Genomic DNA, 19,206 nt, shown 5'->3' with positions numbered 1-19,206 from the left:
AGCATTTAAATGAGTTGTCTTTGTAGAGAAGAAAAATCCTTAATATTCAGATTTAGAAACCAGCAGCAAAAACATAAATTAATAAATAGATAAGAAAAAAGTATGTAATCATGTAATAGGTCAAAGCTCCCAGTATCCATGTTTTAAGCAGGAAAACTGGGACAGAGTAATAGACCTGATGGTTACCCTGTTCCTGATGCTTTTTTCTTTTTTACTCTCTACCATAACCTATTTGCCTTTATGTCGTGAAGTATTGAACTCCAGCTGACTCATGTGCCTGAGGTTGGAGCCGTGATCAGAGCGTCAGCACAACTCAATAATAATTAGTCTCTTCCCCTCTGAGCCAAAAACTGGCTATATCTTTAACAGGAGATACAAGCTTAGGAATTAAGCACCAGTGCTACCAGCTGGTTCAATAGTCTTCCATTGTCCAGATCACACTCTAAATAGTCCACACCACTGATCATTATTCAATCACGACAAGGTCATTTGTCCAAATGGTATTTTGAAACAGAGATTCTCCATATACAGCAGCCATTATGAAGATCATCTTCCAAAACTGCCCTGAAATAGTTGTTCTGAATCTCTCTCTCTCTCTCTCTCTCTCTCTCTCTCACTCACTCTCTCTCTTGTTCTCCTCAATGTGTATTTAACAGACCACTCCACTAATTAAATATCTATTTACTCTTTTTATTGTACAGTATCTTGTACAGCATTTCTTTATTTTTTAACAAGTTTTTCGCTTTTCAAAATAGCACAACATGCAGTTTTATTGCAGGTTTGGTATGCAGGTTTATTCATCTACAGTTAAAATCCAGTATTTTGTCTCTATTTGTATTTGTTTACAGATTATTTGGGGTCAGAAATCCCAAAACCCAGTATATACAAAATATATGTAAATCTAAAGTAATAGTAAATTGTAGTAGTAGTAAGAGATATTTTAAACTGCGTGTCCGTATTGTGTTGATGTGCAAACAATTATGTTATAGCAGTGGAGTCAAGAGGGCAGACAACGGTACGTGCTGATAACCTCTGCCATGTTTAGGTCATGGCATGCAGTATATGTATTCACAAATACATATAGATGCCTATATAGCCAGATATGAATGCAGGCACATGGGCATGCGCAACAACAACAGACACACACATATAAGTTCCTATTGTATGCAGATCAAACACTGATCCACATGCATGCACAGAGTGCAGATTAAGACTACCCCTTGCCGTAAGGGCTTAGTTGACATCTCTGTCTAAGCTCTACATTCTTCACCTCCCTCTTTGCCCTTCCTCTTCTTTTAGCAGTACGTTCAGCACCATAAAAAGCAATAACCATCTGATGGTCTCTTCATACCTGTGTACTTCTGGCACTCAAGAATGCACAGTCCCTATTTGCTCCATCAAACTGATCTGATGAACTGAACACCATGTGAAGTTAAGACTTTCTCGCTGACAATCTGCAGTCTTTCTCAGTGATACGCAATAACTGAGCAGTAGCAGTGTGCCTTGTTTAATGACTGGAATGAATTGCCAACATTTCTTCAAATTAGTAACCTGTAGAGCTTAACTGGAGGTATAAATATTTGAAGGTCTGTGATTTTGTCTTCAATAGCCTTCATGTTGTGCTCATTGGTCAAGGGAGATTAGTTTAATTCTGTGAGTGATTCTACAGAGCCTGTGCATGCCAGACTCTGTAAAATCACACAAAGAGGTCACTGCAGAGCATGCATCATTTGGATAAACACACGCACATCAGTATTGAGCTTGCGTGACTACTCGCATGCATTTAAATACGGATAGACTATTCTGCATAGTAATGGTTTCTAATGACTTGCAGTACTAGCTGGAATCAATGGTTGTGAAATGTTACATGCACTGTGCTCTCATCTAGTTTGCAATGTCCGATGCATTTCCGAGCTCAAATGGCTTTTGGTGCAAGTATTCGACATGTTTGTTATGTAAGAAGCTGGTGGTTAAAGGGATAGCGCTCAGGGCTGGGCCATATTACATTCAGGACGGGTAGGGCATGTGAGAAAGAGCAGAGAGAGAGAGAGAGAGAGAGAGAGAGAGAGAGAGAGAGAGAGAGAGAGAGAGAGGGAGAGAGAGAGAGAGAGAGAGTATGACAAGGGAAAGGTTGAGAGAGCAACACAAAGCTCCATGGGACAGTGAGGGAGAGGCACATTTAGAGAGAGATGAGAGGTTAGAAGTCACTAGTTCACAAGATAATGAGAGACAGGCTACTGATTCAGATCTTGGTGGACAGCTGGTGCGAAGGCTGAAGACGCTGCAGGCTAACACTGAAAGCAAAACAACTGTGGGATTTAACAAGAATATCGGCAGCTTGCTACAACAACAGGAAATACTTGGATACAACAGGTGAAAGACACAATTTTGAAGCAGACCTGCAGTAAATAACAGAAAGTACATTTGGAGACAACATCTGAAAGGATATGGACACCTTGCATCATATACCACTGGACAAAGAAGTAGAAGAGGAGGTGTTATATTTTCAGTGCTTTATATTTTATTGCAGATATTTTTTTGTAAATCTTTCCAGATTGGTAGTGTAACTGTATCATACTGTGCAGCTCTTCCAGCTTTCTCTCCTAAACGAATCATATGCACTTAGTTAGATTCAGCATTTCACAAAGTGGGGATCACCTACTTCCTCTGATTTAGTGCTTCGTATACAATGGGAGGTGTTGAAAACATGCAGCAAAGTTAAAATTAATCAAACCTCTGTATACTTCTCCGGTGTTTCATTTTGTGCACATGCTACAACTATGGATGTTCAGCATGAGCAAAGTCAAGTTAGTTACAAACTAGTAGATGTAGCCCAGCCCGCCAGACTGACAGTTCTGATGAGGTGTTTGAACCATGTGGTCCACTGAGAGCATGGAGCCAGAGAAAGCACACAGCCAGAGAAGCTTCTTCAACAAGGTGGACGTGCCTGATCATGTTCACTACATTGTGGCTTCATTTGTCTTCATCATTGGGGCACTGGGCATCACTGGAAACTCTCTGGTTATGTTTGCCTTCTACAGGTAGGTATAAAACTGGCTTGTTTATTTAGATTTTTGTTTTTAATAATTGTGCATATCCCTTTTTTTGTAGATAATCTGAGCTTTTACCATTTACAGTGTGCAAGATGTGATGATCTCTCGTATGAACTCTATTATACTATACTCTTTGTTTCTTTATCTGTACTTATGAAGCAAAACAATAAAGGTTAAGGGGTTTTGACAGTGCATCAAACAAGTTAGTGATTACAAGTAAAAGTAATCTTTGCATCACAGTGTCCAGAAGGTAATCTTAGCTAAGTAGCATCAAATTAAAAAATGTTTTTTGAAAAATCAATAATTAAATGCTGCGTGCACAAATACCTGAAAATAGATTAATGGTTGCATAAATATACATGGCATTGAAATTAGAATCCAATGTACCATGGAGTTCAAGTCAACCATGAAATCCACACTGCTATGTAATACCATTTACTGCCATGTAATGCAACAAGTCAAAAGTAAATGACACCTGTTAAGGTTGCATGCCACTGATGGATCAGTCTCGTAACATCACAACTGTAAACTTTCTTTTAGAAGTCAAGGATGGAAGAATGTGTTATGTGTTGTGTAATTCAGAGTACCATTTAAGTTAAATGGTACTCAAAAACTGGGTCAGTGTGTGTGAGTGGTGCTGCTGTTCTGGGGATTGTCACAAGCTTTCATACTCCTCTGTCCATCATCACAGACAGATTAGATGGATTTTCCATTGTGTTGCTCTCATAATTTGTGTTTAGTGAATCAGAAATGCGCATGATGTTATGGGTTCCAGGAAACACACAACTCGCACACCCACACACACAAACACACACCTAGAGCTTGAATGAAATCGCAATCAATATGCTGATTTTTGGGGAAATGCTTTATAATATTCACGCACACGTTCAATATTCTTCAATAATACAGTATTGTTTGCAAAGGCATCGACTCAAACAAATTGGGTGGAATACGTTTCATTAAAACTGCAGGAAAAAAGTTAAATTCAGGATAAACAGGAACAAAAAGCTGTGACGGAAGAAGACAGCAGGTCAATATCCTGGGTAATCAAGCTTGAATACAAGTATACCAGTTCACACATGGTCGAATAGTTTAACAAAGAGCTTGTCTCTGATCAATATTGACCATTAAACCGTAAAATTATTTAATTATATTATATTGAGCTTTACATGCAAAGGAAATACATGTGGAGTAGGCAAATGTTTTCAGTGTTTTGGACCTGCCAAAAATATAAATAAATAAACAAAAATAATTCAGGATATTGAATTTCCTATGGTTTGGTGAGATCCTCATCCTGCACCTCTTCTAAGTTGACCTTTGAAAGAGAATTTAACCAGTTAAAATGTGGACTTGCAGTTGCAGAAATTGGATTCAAATACCATTTGAACCAAAAGAATCTGCATTGATTTAATTTTAAGTATGACTCAAACAGTGTTTTTCAAAAATGAGTATATATGTATAATAATTAGACGATGAAATTACAAAATTATTGTCATTTTAGTCATCTGAGGGATTATACTAATCAAAACACATTAAACAGTCTCAAAGATGACTGCTGTATTTGAGGACTTTATTTTAGCTTTCTGATCACTGCGAGAAAGCCTCAGAATGATTAATGTTGTCATTTTTAATGCCACTGTGCTGTATAACATACGATTTTCCATACATTCTGTATGTTTGTGTGCTTTGCAGCAGCAAGAAACTTCGTAACTTGCCAAACTACTTAATCATGAACTTGGCAGTCAGCGACTTCCTCATGGCTTTTACGCAGTCCCCCATCTTCTTCATCAACTGCCTCTACAAGGAATGGGTATTTGGAGAGATGGGTAATTGTCTCCTTTGTGTTCTGATACAAAGTGAAGTGTGTGTGTGTGTGTGTGTGTTAAAGTCATATTTTTGTTTACAAATTTTTACATTCAGGTTGTCGATGTGCTGTTTCTTGCAGGATGTAAGATGTATGCATTCTGTGGTGCCCTGTTTGGCATTTCCTCAATGATAAACCTGCTGGCCATCTCGATTGAACGCTATCTAGTTATCACCAAGCCTCTGAGGGCCATCCACTGGAGATCGAAAAGAAGAACCACTCTTGCCATTCTCGTGGTCTGGCTTTACTCTTTGGCATGGAGTCTAGCGCCTCTAGTTGGCTGGAGTGAGTCTCCTCAAACTGCATGTCTTTTTACTTCTAGTAAACACAAGTCCAGACTAGTGTTTAACTATTTTATTATGATTACTGAAAACTACTGCTTTCTGTGATTTTGACATATTTTATTTTCACTTCTAGGCTCCTATATCCCAGAGGGCCTCATGACATCTTGTACGTGGGATTATGTTACGTACACGACAGCCAATAGGAGCTACACAATGATGCTGTGCTGTTTTGTCTTCTTTATCCCACTGGGAATCATCCTTTACTGCTATCTTCTAATGTGTCTGTCTATAAGGAAAACTGGGAGGTATTACAGATCTTGTGTGTTTAATATGCTGCGTGCTTGTATATTTATAATATTAGATTCTGTGCAACATCCAGTCTTACAGAGAAAAAACAATGCAGGGACTAACTGTGCATGAACTACTTACTTCTTTTAGTTTAATTATTATGTTCTTATGAGTTCTTTGGTGAATTCTGATGTTGCGTGTGCTCCTGATACACTTAGTATTTTGTATCTTATTATTATATCTTGTGTTTGTAAATGCACAAGCCTATTCCTAAAGCATATAGTGCACTGCTCCTCCACCTAAGCTGGAAAGATACTCAGAAAAGGAATTTATGATAAGATACAACCGTGTTTTCAATAAAATGTGGAAATACTTCAAGATAACCTCAGTCTTACACACTGTAGTGTTGGAGGACAGTTAATTTGGATTCAAAACACATGTTTTACCTCATTATCTACCTCCTTTTAGTTCAAAAGAGGCATCCATTGTGTTTTTAAACATAACAATTGCTTGTGTTATTGACCTGGAATGACCAAGGGCTATTTCCATCTAAGCAGCAGGTGCAGTGAACTTCATGCTTCAGGGAGAAAGGCATGTGTATTGAGTGGGCAATTTTTTTAAAGACACTATCAACACAAATGTAGAAAATAGGTATTTTGTGTTCAGAAATTAATCAGAAGGTTTTAAAAAAATGCTTATTACTTATAATTTGTGGTAACAATAGCACTTTCAGATGACTGTAGTAATACTTAAAGAGAGAGTTACATCCCCAAAGAAAACTGAGGTTATTTATGTGATACTGTAGTCTTTTCCTCAGTGCAGATATTCCTAAAAGATCTTCTGCAATAATATTGAGCATGGAGCAGTAGCCATGTAAAGTTAAAAAGAAGAACTATATAGTATGAATATATTTACCACGCTGTCCATCCTGCTCTATTTACAGGGAACTAGAACGTTTGGGGACTCAGGTGAGAAAATCCACTCTCATCCAGCAGAAATCTATTAGGAGCGAGTGGAAAATGGCAAAAATTGCCTTTGTCGTAATTGTGGTCTACGTCCTCTCCTGGTCTCCATATGCCTGCGTCACACTAATTTCTTGGTCTGGGTAAGATTATTTTATCTGTTAATATTGATGATTGTGTACTTTTATCCCTTGGTAATGTACATAACAGATTCATGCATTTGTAGATTGTTCATTTGAAAGCATACCTGTCAGAAAAATCAGAAAAAGTCAGGTTTACAACTGCCTGTTTTTGTTATGGCCTTCATCATAATGTAAAAAATGGTTGGTGAGAAAATGATATTGGGCACATTCACTGCTCTCACTATCAGATGTACTTATCTACAACATGGTGAACGGGAACAAGTAACACTTCACTAGAGACGCAGTGGTGGTGTGCTATATGGGAGCAGTTTTAAGCACAAGATTTTAATAACTGGGCAAATATTATTCTGAATTATTAATCTTCTCCATATATAACGTTCAGGCATTTCTTCACATAAGCAATCACAAAACAAAGCTTCAGTATAATTCAATGATGTTTGCCTCATTATATTCTGTGGTTGGATTTTTATCATTACATAATGTTGTGTCAATAAGAGGCCAGTATTCCCTGGTTGGGTTACATACAACAGACAGTGAAGTTGCTCATATGCCCTGTGCTTATCACAACATTCAGTAAACCACATGTCTACCCTGGGACATACAATTAGTTATGTAACTTTGAAATCACATTCTGCTCATTCAGTGGAAAGGTAGTCACACTTGTGCACACACACATGCACGCGCGCAAGCAAAGATGATCAGATGGACTTAAGCGACCCTCTTTAGCAGCTGGCACATGTTCGTTAATCTCTAACCAAATATGTCCCTTAATTATGTTACAAAACACGAAAGAGAAACTGGATCTTTGCAGCGGTCATTTCTGATTCTGTGATGTCATCAACAAACGAAACCATCTTTTTAAAACGCTGCTGTTTTGTCTGAACCAGCCATGCCAACATCTTGTCGCCATACTCCAAGACAGTCCCTGCAATAATAGCAAAAGCCTCCACTATCTACAATCCTATCATCTATGCTATCATACACAACAAATACAGGTAAATAATGATTCGGTAATTTCATTTTAAAGTTTCATATAAGCCCCTTGGGTTGTGCAGTGCCAATGTATTATTTTGGAAGAAATGCTACCAACATGTAGCAAGCTGGAGTCTAAATGAGTGCATTGTTCTGCACTGTACAGGATGGCACTGGTAGAGAAATTTCCCTGCCTGTGGTTTCTGTCTCCCACTCCTCGAAAAGAATGCATCTCATCCTCCATCAGCGAGTCCTCTTTCAGAGACTCAATCATCAGCAGACAGTCGTCAGCATCAAGGACCCACTTTATTACTGCCTCCTCCAACCTCTCTGACGTGGTAAGTTAGGTTAGAGTAGATTTTATCTGGCTGTTGTTTAAAATGCCCGAACAAACAAGATTTCTCTTATGTTGAATCTCTCTCTCTGCTTATCTAAAATGAATTCTAATAAATTTGAAGTATTAATAATCTTAGCAAGATGCAGGTGGAAATTGCACTAATATTAGCTTTGAATAATGTTTGGCATCTACTAAACTTCCTCAGTTTAATTATTATTATTTTTTGCTTGCAGTTATTGAGGGATGTGGAGATGGAGCCTCTGGGCAGGAGGTCAGGCGATTCCTTCAGAAGCATATCATCACGCAGTCAGTCCTGTAAGAGGTCCTGTAAAAAACAGTTAGACCGGAAGACAACCAAAACCCACACAGCAGAGAAGGTGAGGAAACACTGCAGAAAAATGTGAAAGTGTGAATCTGAAAACTCACAATGTTATCTTTTATTCATCTACGATTTACACTACTTGCCCGCATGTAGTAAAACATCACACATCCATGATCTGAAGGTGATTTTCTCATGTATGTGTTTACTTTTTGACACTCCCAGCATCCGTCTGTCATGAGTGAACCATCAAGGGCCTGTGATCACGAGCTGGTTTCCAGTTCTCTGACCATCGCCGCTCTCCCCCTCCTAGTTCTTACCAGGAGGCGCAGCCACAGTCTGACCAGTGCGATTTCAGATGCCTGTGGCGAGAAAGGAAGAATCTGCGATAGGATGAACAGCCACAAGAGCGATTCTTTTGATTGCCTGAATTTTGGAAAAATGCCACCCACAGGCCCCAGATCACCCCAGGGTGTTCCTCGCATCATCGTCATCAGTCCCACCACTGAAAGCAGCCTCATTAACCAAGACAGTGTCTCCTTAGAAGACAGCATTGAGTCAATGGAGAACAATGTTTTTGTCACCCTAAACTTTTCATCAGAAGTTTTTGAGGCACTTGAACTACTTTCTTGACCAACTGGACTACTGATTACACTTCCACTGGATGTTTCCGGATTAATAAAAAAAATATACATCAAACTTTTTGCTACAGGCCAACATTCATATTGGCTATAGACATAAGAAGTTATTCAGCTCTTACATGTATGCGTGCCCCTCTACTCCCCTCTATTGACTAATTGACTCTACAAGGAAAACTTGTATGGCAAATGAAACAATAAGCTGATTCTGGTATGCAGTGTGCAGTGTTCGTCAGAGTTTGGCACGGACAAAGGACCCCTAAGGGGCAGCAAGCTTTTATTAGATTTTTCAAAAATGACAAGTGCAACTACATATTTTCAAGAGCTTGGGGCTAAAGCTTGACAGGCTGAATTTAAGTTTATCTATTGAAGCAAAGGTCCATGCAGCTGTGATGCAAACTTTTGAACTGAAACAGAATTCATTCTTTACGCCAACATCATTGATTCTCTTCTGGCCACTGAAGAGAAGCGTTAGGAATAGTTCCCTCCTCCTCTTTCCTCAGGACGAGGCAATATGTGTAAAAATGTAAACCAACAAGGCAGCAAATCAAGAGCACTGATTATATGTCCGCTTTGGAAAAGCAGCACACATGAACAAAATAAGTCGTTTTTAGTAGGTTTTCTTTTTGGCTTTTATTACCACAAAGAATTTAACAGCACAACATCTTGTGTTGTAACACTAATCCGTTAGGTCATATGGACCGCTTGAGCTTTTTCACTGGAACAGAGTGAAATGAGGTCATTTTTATTATTCAAATACTGAAACTGGGTCAAATGTGTCTCATACAACAATGACATTTTTAACATTTTGTCGGCGCAATATTTCTATACATGTTTAAATACAGTATTTAGGCACACGTCATTTCTCAGAGAGAGTACATGATTTATGTGACGTAAGTATATGACGGCTGCTTTATGTATATTTTGCCATTTGATGCTTGTGCATCTTTTGGTTTTGTAATTATAGAACTGTTTTGAAAAAAATGAGGACATGCTGGAGAAGCACTTATATTTGAATCAATATAAAAAGAGTATATATTTAAGCTGATGCATCTGGTGATGATGATTATCTGTAACAGCTGGTCTAAGCTTAGTGTTAGTCAAAACACCTGAATTAGTAGGCAGAAAACTAATATTGACGATCATCCAAATCATAAACTACTTTCAATGACAGCCCTTTAAGACACCTTTGAAGGACAAATTTCTTCTTCTTCAGCAGGTTTAATGGCAAATAAACTATCATTGATTGCCAGTGTCTGACAGGAAGAAAGAAACACAAGAAAGAAACACTTGAATCAATGAAACACTTTAATCTCTTTTAGTTTGCCTATAAAGTCCACAGAGTTTAACATTTCATTAGAGAAGGAGTGTGTGGCGGTAGGAAGGTAAAAAAAATGTTCTGATGTTGAGCCTGAATGTACACTGACGTTTGTGCTGCAGCTCTCATCTGGACAAGCAGAAAAACGCAGATAAACACCTGCACCAATATCTCACTGAAGGTCACTTGTGTTATTGTGTTATTGTGGGTTTTTTTTCTTTTTTACATTACACCATAATAATAAATGCAGAATTTATTTCTGCTCTGCTAATATGTACAGTTCTACCTTTAAAAATGATTTGAAACAAATGAAAGTGCCAGATGACATGAAGGGAAGTATTGTACATGTTGTTAACTACACTGTTATTAAGCATTCATTAAGCATTGAGAGTTATATCTGACACAGACACTCAGGCTAACAATTCTCTGAATTTTCAGAGATTCTTTTCCATGTGTCTGTGTGTCACTTCCTATCATATTAGTTTGACAGCTAACAACAGAAAGCGATCCCCATCCACCGCACTCTTAATGCCCTTGAGCTTTTAAGAAGAAAGTATTTTTTCAGCCTGGTTTGGAACCACAAAATGTATTGTATGTGTTAAAATACACTTGAATTTTTGTGCCAGTTTTTATGCCAGTGGTGACAAAAATCACACAAAATTAAATGAAATCATGCAAACAAAGCATCATCACCACACCCTCTAATGAGTAGCGTTTGTTTACTTTTTAGCATTACTTCTTCTTTTTTTATTTACCCACAATAATGTTGAATATGTATTTTGAACTATTAACACTATAATATAATGTGTGTTTCATGCCTCAACTCAGCTATTTTATTTACCACTTTCTATTAATTTTGTGCTACTGTAATAACATCTGCAAAATTTGTATTTATTGTCTTATTATTTGTGAACAGTTAAAGAGAGTCGTGGTAGGGAGTGTTATGGCACTTTTACGGTTCGTAAAGTGTTTGGATTCACCAAATCACGTAGATAAAGTTATTAAACCTGTGTTGAACCTCTACTTAAACTGCTTTTTTGTGACAAAACACTTCACCGTCTGTTGTATGTAACCCAACCAGGGTATACTGGGCTCTTACTGACACAACATGTAATGATTACACAGAGTCTACAGCTTGCACACTGACCTGTGAATGTGTACAGTGGAAAACTAAATAAAATATCCTGATTGTTGTGGAGGTTTTAAGACAGAGTGTAATAGAATAAATGGATCTGTTACAGTTAGGCATACTTCAGCCTTTTATTGACCTTTTATTTCCTTAAAAATGGATTCCTGACAATGAATGCAAAAGGAGCTAGGAGAAATTTTAAAAGCCTTCAGAATTGTAAGAGGACTATTACTTAAGATCACATAAAATATGGAAAAGTCTGGCTCCTTGGAAGCAGAATATAAAGAAATGGAGGGTGGATCACTCAACAAACAGTACTGTACATAGTGTGTTCATATTTTGCTGAGTGTTCATCAGTACAAAAAAAACAATGTTTCTGTTACATGAATTATGTGTAATGACAGCACACAACCACCGGAGGGAAGCAGACAAATAATCTATGTTGGCTTTTGGTTCGGAGTTTTCATTTTTCCACATCCTTAGAAAGAAGCATAAAACAAATGCAAGACTTGTTATTAACTCAGTCACAAATAAAATGTGTTAACTGCTTCAAGTATACCTGTCATCCCAAAGGGTAGGACACCTGAGTTTGATTAGCCTGTTACCATGCCATCCTACATACTGATACTGTTTCCAAGAGATTTAATTGTAGGGAAGGACCCAGTCAAACTGTGTGACTGTAAATGTGTTTTATCATCATACCTGCTGACAGGTGTGTCTCGGCCTGTGTGTGACTGTGTTCATATTTCAGAGAAAGACACACAGAAAGATGACATCATCATGGAAAAAAAACGTAAGCGCGTACAGTGCGAGAAGACAGCGACAATATAACTGGTTAACAAGCACAAGTGGTCTCTGGTTTATGTCATACCTTTAGGAGTGTGGATGCGCACTTCCTTTAGCCTCTACCACAAACCCAAGTCACTGACAGAGTGTGGTTGCACGCGAGTACGAACGAGTACGAACTGGCAGGTTTTTTTTTTTTTACCCCTCATTGTGGTTCACATAATTAAGGTAATGAATGATTAATTTACCACAATAATCAATTTATCTTCATGTGTCTAAAGTTTCTATTAAAACGGAGCTTAACACAGTCTTGCTAGTTGCTTCTTAAATAAGTGAACAAGTGTGACCGAGTAAAAGCATGTGTGCGTGTGAAAACGAGCTTTGCAATTAGGAGGCATGAATTTCACGCCTCCTGAACCAACTGTCCGGCTGACTGCGTCATGACGTCGCTCCATTGGGACCTACCTCACACAATGAGATGTCAAACACACGGAAAACTGGCCTGCAGCAGCACACTGGACGGAGCACAGACTTCCAGCAGGGGCGAAAGACTTTCCAGCCACAGGGTGAGCCATGAACACCTGTTTAGTAAACTGTGAATGCCTTTTGTGCTGATGGTATTTATTTATTTATCTTTGTATATGAGGCCTATTTAGTTTTATTGAATCCTAAGTTTTGTTGTTCTTATTTGCTGGACACATATTGAGGAAAATATGACACAACTGAAAATAACATATTTTCAGTTGTGTCACGTTTCAGGACATGAGATGAGGTGGCCACGCACTGTTTTTCTGTCTCCATGGTGTTGTGGTAATTTGCTTATGTGATGTATTTTTAAAATGGCACACTATAGCTGTTTAATTTGTGCTGTCCTAAGAATACCAGAAAGTGAATCCCGGGCATGATTGCAAGAAACATAAGGAGGAAGGTGTAGTATGTGTATGCTGGCTAGGGGAGGGGGGATGCAGTATTGATGTTTGGTGGTGCTTTGGTGTGTGCTGAATGGAGCAGATGCTTTGATCTTCCCTAGAGACCCTGCTCCTTGCTCCTTCTAAAGCTCTGCCTCTGGTCACAGATATATGGGCAGGGATGGCAAGCCTAAAGCTGCACAGACTAATATTTACTTCTCTTATTGTGAAGGTCTGCTCTAACAGAAAGCACATCCCAACCTTAACCAATCTTAACCCTTGGCAGGAATTACCTAAAGTCAGGGCCAGCCAAATATGTCTTCATTTTCCACAAATGTCTTCACTTCCATAGTGTAAAAGTCTGAGGGATCATTGCAAAGTTACAAACAACTACATCCTGAATATTAAATACGGGTTTTGATTCATTTAAACGATAGTGTGGCTTTAAGTTCTTCAGCTTTTGCCATCTCCGTGTAACCTTATCTGCCCTCCTTTGCTTCTTTTTCTTTGTATCCTGTGTTTATTTCTTCCCTCTTTCACTGCAGTCAACACAGAACAGCTGCTGTCTACTAGAGAGGAAGGAAGTAAAGCACTGGAAAGTCTACTCAGTGCACCAAATATGCAGTGCATGCGTGCGTGTGTGTGTGTGTGTGTGTGTGTGTGTGTGTGTGTGTGTGTGTGTGTGTGTGTGTATGTGTGTGTATGTGCATTTCTGGGTCTTGTGTGTGCTTCTGGAGTTATGGATGCATAGCTGCCTAAATGTGGTAGAAAGCGCATCACTCATCCATAATTCATTTTATCCACCAAGACCTGTGTCATGACATTGAGGTCATGATATCATGAAGGCTGTCTGAACAAGACAACTCCATCATGAAAGACTGACGAGCTGTCAAATCACAAAACCTTTGACACCGTGGGATGGAAATATCATGCTCAAGTATTTCTCTATTACAATTCACACATATTAGAGGAGATACTGCAATGGTTCAAGCTGTGATGACCTTTCGTATTTCTTTGTGCTTATTGTAAATACTGCCATTGTTAGGATGCCTGGGTCGTCGACCCAGGGTTTTTGAGTTTTTGATATTATTTATACTTCCTAGTTTTTGGTTTCTTTGAGTTCCGTCTTATGGCTTATGTCTCTGTCGTCTTTAGTTGCTCTGTCTCCCCTATCACCTGCATCCCCTTGTCTAGTTCGCGTCTATGTGTATCTTAAGTTCCTATATCCCCGTGTTCAGTCAGTGTTTGTGTCTGCCCTGTTCCCACGTCTCTGTTCCCTTTGTAGTGCCTGCATGTGAGTCTGTGTCTTTGTTCAGTCTGTGTTATGTGTTTCCTGTTTTACTTTGAAGGTCTCCGTCTTTTCTCAGTGTGTTCAGTTTACGCTTCTTTGGTCTCGTCAGTTCTGATTTGCCCCAGCTGTGTTTCCCTCCTGTTACTCATTTCCTGATTGTTCCCTCTGTGTATTTTAGCCCTGTGTTTCTTAGTGTCTGTGTCGCGATCTACTGTTTATTTTGCTGTGTGTTTTGCCTGTCCACCGGTGTAAGTTTATTTTGAGTTTTTCTAGTTATGTCATGTTGCGTTCAGCATTAAAGCCTTTTTGAGTTCACGTCTGTCTCCGGAGTCTGCACCTTGGGTCCTATTCCTGCCTGCACACAGCCACACCTAACAGAAGATCGCGACCAGAACATGGACCCCGCAGACACTTTTTCCTCGGAGTACAACACTGAGATGGAGCGGATGGTGAGCCTGCTTGACCGCATCGCCCAGTCCCCTGATTTAAGGACCATGGCAGTGGGGCTGAGTGCGGTGGAGGCCATCATTCGGTTTAACCCCCGGCTTAGCCAGTTTGCTAAGGACACTAAGTGGACGACACCATTACTGCCTGGAGAGAGCAAGTCAAGGCTGGTGAGCTTGCTCTCTCTCTCTCTACATCTTCCCCACCGTTACTCCAGGACTACACACACTTTCCTTCTGTTTCACCACTGCCACGGACTTCCTCTCCCTCCCCACACCAGCTGGGTTCTCGTTCACCTGCCTTTTTCCTGGCAGCCATGTGGTCAGAGGATGAGGAGGAGGTCTCTTTTTCTCCACCGGTTCCTGTTTCCTCATCCCGAAGGAAACGGCGTTCTGGCTGCCGCCACAACAGAACTGTTGAGCATTTTGACTCTGGACATTCTGACATCACACCCACTTCATCTGTTCTGCAAACTGGTTCTGCTGGAGGGTCCGAGGGGCCCGTTCAGCCTCCTGTCTCCGCTGGAGGGTCCGAGGAGCCCGTTCGGCCACGTGTCTCCGCTGGAGGGCCCGAGGAGCCCGTTCGGCCACGTGTCTCCGCTGGAGGGCCCGAGGAGCCCGTTCGGCCACGTGTCTCCGCTGGAGGGCCCGAGGAGCCCGTTCGGCCACGTGTCTCCGCTGGAGGGCCCGAGGAGCCCGTTCGGCCACGTGTCTCCGCTGGAGGGCCCGAGGAGCCCGTTCGGCCACGTGTCTCCGCTGGAGGGCCCGAGGAGCCCGTTCGGCCACGTGTCTCCGCTGGAGGGCCCGAGGAGCCCGTTCGGCCACGTGTCTCCGCTGGAGGGCCCGAGGTCCGGCCTCCGAGTGTTCAGCTTCGTCTGCTTCTGAGGTCTTCATGCTGTTTGTTCCTGCACGTCCCGTCCGGCCTGCACGTCCCGCCCGGCCTGCTCGTCCTGCACGGCCCGCTCGTCCTGTCCGGCCTGCTCATCCTGCACGTTCTGTCCGGCCGATGACTGGACGTCGTTGCCGTCTTGGACAGCCCTCTGAACTACGCCGCCGTCATGGACGGCCCCCTGAACTACTCCGCCACCAGTGCCTCCCGCCCGGCCGGCCTCCTGACCTGCTCGGTCGCCGTCGCTGCCTCCCGCCCGGCCGGCCTCCTGATCTGCTCTGTCGCCACCGGCGCCTTCTGCCTGGCCGGCCTCCTGAACTGTTTTCTGGGCTCTTGGGCCGTCAGCCTCCGGGCCGCCCCCCTGAACTGCCCGGGTTTGGACTATTGTGCTGTCAGCCTCCGGGCCGGCCCCCTGAACTTTTTGTGAACTGTTTTTCCTGGCTGCCTGCGCCTGTCATGAGCCTGTTTTTTGTTCTGTTGCTTTCCGGGCTCCAGTGTTTGCACTCTTTTTTTTTTTTTTTTTTTTTTTTTTTTGTTTCTGGCTCAATGTGTTTCATTTGTTTCGAGCCCTCCATCCTGTTTCCCCCGCCGCCCACCCTGGTTGGGTTGTTTTTGGTTTTGATGTTTTGGTTTGGGCTGTCTGGAAGCCAGCCCTTAAGGGGGGGGGGGTACTGTTAGGATGCCTGGGTCGTCGACCCAGGGTTTTTGAGTTTTTGATATTATTTATACTTCCTAGTTTTTGGTTTCTTTGAGTTCCGTCTTATGGCTTATGTCTCTGTCGTCTTTAGTTGCTCTGTCTCCCCTATCACCTGCATCCCCTTGTCTAGTTCGCGTCTATGTGTATCTTAAGTTCCTATATCCCCGTGTTCAGTCAGTGTTTGTGTCTGCCCTGTTCCCACGTCTCTGTTCCCTTTGTAGTGCCTGCATGTGAGTCTGTGTCTTTGTTCAGTCTGTGTTATGTGTTTCCTGTTTTACTTTGAAGGTCTCCGTCTTTTCTCAGTGTGTTCAGTTTACGCTTCTTTGGTCTCGTCAGTTCTGATTTGCCCCAGCTGTGTTTCCCTCCTGTTACTCATTTCCTGATTGCTCCCTCTGTGTATTTAAGCCCTGTGTTTCTTAGTGTCTGTGTCGCGATCTACCGTTTATTTTGCTGTGTGTTTTGCCTGTCCACCGGTGTAAATTTATTTTGAGTTTTTCTAGTTATGTCATGTTGCGTTCAGCATTAAAGCCTTTTTGAGTTCACGTCTGTCTCCAGAGTCTGCACCTTGGGTCCTATTCCTGCCTGCACACAGCCACACCTAACAGCCATGAAGTATCTGATGTCTAAATAAGAGGAAATTATTAAAAAAATATGTGTTGGCAGACATTAATTATACTTTAAAGCTAATTTCAATTACAAATGTGGAAATAGTGTCGCTTAAAAGTTGTATTATTCTTTCTTTATTTTCTGAGATGTTCCCATATGTTTTTCCAGTTTAAAGAAACTTATTTCTGTAAAGGTAAGCTGTTTTTATTTAGAACAGTATTTGAAGAAAAAGAAAAAAAAAAACCCTACTTGATTTGGTTCAGCTGACAGTCTTACCAGCTGTGAGGGTATCATCAGCTTGAAGGAAAGCTGAAGGTTTATTTTCAGAGGCGCATAAACGTCCTCATTAAACGTCATACGAAACTGGCCATTATGTTTGATTCATGTGCAAAAATGGAAATGTATGCCCGAGCGTGATGCGGCACAAATCGTAGTGTCCATCACTCTACCTCAGAACAGGAGGTGGCCAGAGTAATCAAGAGCAGCTGATCCCAAAAATCTTAAGTGGTGCGTGGTCTGTTTGAAATTGGTGTCCCTGAGGCAACATTACACTTGGCTTTTAAATGCCTCTCTTTTATTGACCCAGACTTGACCCAGGCATTAAGGAGTTCTGCGTGCACATTTGCGGTCTGAGAGAGCGAGAGAGGGAAAGTGTGTGCGTGGACCTGTGTGTTCATGCCTGATTCCTCTCAGTTTATCTTTCCTCGGGTGGACAATCATTTTGGCTGAGCTTTCTGAATCCCAGTGCGTTTGTTTGTCTATTTCTGTCTGTCTGGTCAGAAGGGAGGAATATTTTCCACTGTGAATGTAATCAGTTCTAAACAGTGACTCGCTTTAGACCGATGATACAGGCTTTTCACAATAAGCTCATAAGAGTTCAGGCTGCTCTCTACTTCTCTGTTTTTTTTTATACAAAATGCAACTCTAACCCTAACTGTGCATGACAGTACAGAAATGGGTTGAGGGGATTAGTTAGGCTTATAGCAGTCTGGAAGGGTCAGAGTGATTAGATTGTTGAGAGACAAATACTGTTCATATTAGAAAAAATGTCAATAGTGTCATCATGCACACACCTCTGAGTGAAAAATCTGCATATGGAGTAATCAGTGTAACCGTTCCTTCCTGGATTTCGAGCTACAAGTGCCCTCAGAAATATAAAAGTGAACGAAAAAAAAATAATAAAAAATTACTCTAAACAAAGCTGCCACAAGAGTGTTATTTGTGTATTTTTTCAGTTCACCCATTTTTATAGAATAGTATTGCAGTTCAGTATATAGAGTTTTTATAGTGTTGTATATTTGACAAAAAAGAGCTACACACTAATTTATAATTAATGGTATTCAGACCTCTGCTGACCCCAGTTTGGATGAGAATCATTAGGTTTACACACAATAGAGATTTTATGTATGTTGTGTCCCTTGGGGTTGTGTGCATGTGTGTGTGGGTGGGTGGGTGTGGGCAGCAGCTGGCAGACTATGGGGTTGGTGTCCCTCTTTTATTCACATGGATGATGCATTAAATGTTATTTAGAAGGGCAGATTATGATAGCATTAAAGGGTGGAGCTTGTCTCGGTGTGAGCATGTGTGTTTGACTGCAGGCTGCTAAGCTGTGATCATTAAGCATGTGGAGAGGTGAGCATATGGAGACTGGAATAGACCATTTGACAGAACAAAAGACTGGCAGGGTGTCTGAGGTTTCGTGCTTTAGACCACTCACCATTGTTAGTGTTTAATATTATTATTCTCTAGCTCACAAATCCCCTTTGTTCTCTGTGTTACAGTTTTTGACAGCATAAGCAATTGATCTTATGTCTTTAAACAGTGAGTTAGACCGATGGGTCTAGATTTTAGAAAGCATATCTCCCTGGGACTCAATACCAGTCGTCCTGTTACATGAGAATGGGACAGTGGTACAAAGCCAGTGAGATAAACTGATTTTTTCATTTATATTTCTTTATTTGGTAGTAAAGAGATTAAAATGGCTACCCTAAAACACACTTTTGTGTTGTCATGCTGTAAAGTGCATATGTGATCTGAGGGTTTTTAATGAGAAAACAGATTTCTTTAAAAAGTAGATTAAAACTAGTAAAATGAGCAGTACAGTAATTCTTAAGCATTAGTTCCTATAGTGGCTGTAAGCCTGCTGAATACTATTACCTTACAGGAAGCAGTCCACAGTCAAGCCATAAAGAGATTTTAAAAAGCTCCTGCACAAATGGTTTTGAGCCTTGCATGAAGACACTGGTTGTTGCTCATTGTTGTGGTTGATGCTTAGCTTG

At 40.9% G+C, this 19,206-nt stretch overlaps 2 protein-coding genes across 2 annotated transcripts in view; both read left to right on the top strand.

Moving 5' to 3' along the window:
- The first annotated feature begins 2,146 nt into the window (after nucleotides 1–2,146).
- opn4xb (opsin 4xb) lies at nucleotides 2,147–12,380 on the top strand. The gene is made up of 9 exons (XM_085294577.1): nucleotides 2,147–3,041; nucleotides 4,746–4,879; nucleotides 4,999–5,202; nucleotides 5,335–5,506; nucleotides 6,433–6,594; nucleotides 7,482–7,589; nucleotides 7,733–7,904; nucleotides 8,137–8,280; nucleotides 8,448–12,380. Exons 1-9 carry the CDS (start codon nucleotides 2,875–2,877, stop codon nucleotides 8,853–8,855), a joined length of 1,671 nt encoding a protein of 556 aa, XP_085150703.1. The 5' UTR covers nucleotides 2,147–2,874; the 3' UTR covers nucleotides 8,856–12,380.
- Nucleotides 12,381–12,603: 223 nt separating this feature from the next.
- Nucleotides 12,604–19,206, top strand: part of pdlim5a (PDZ and LIM domain 5a) — a 92,339-nt gene continuing 85,736 nt past the window's right edge. The window contains exon 1 of the mRNA XM_085294566.1: nucleotides 12,604–12,659. The gene's annotated coding sequence lies outside the window, so the exon portion shown is untranslated. The remainder of the gene's footprint in view (nucleotides 12,660–19,206) is intronic.

The sequence above is a fragment of the Mchenga conophoros genome, linkage group LG12, assembly GCF_057382185.1.
Source record: "Mchenga conophoros isolate Kocher_MC1m ecotype Shallow Benthic linkage group LG12, M_conophoros_male_GT1.1, whole genome shotgun sequence".
In the NCBI taxonomy this organism is placed as follows: Eukaryota; Metazoa; Chordata; class Actinopteri; order Cichliformes; family Cichlidae; genus Mchenga; species Mchenga conophoros.
The sequence above is the reverse complement of the archived record's forward strand: the minus strand, read 5'-3'. Positions and strand labels throughout refer to the sequence as shown.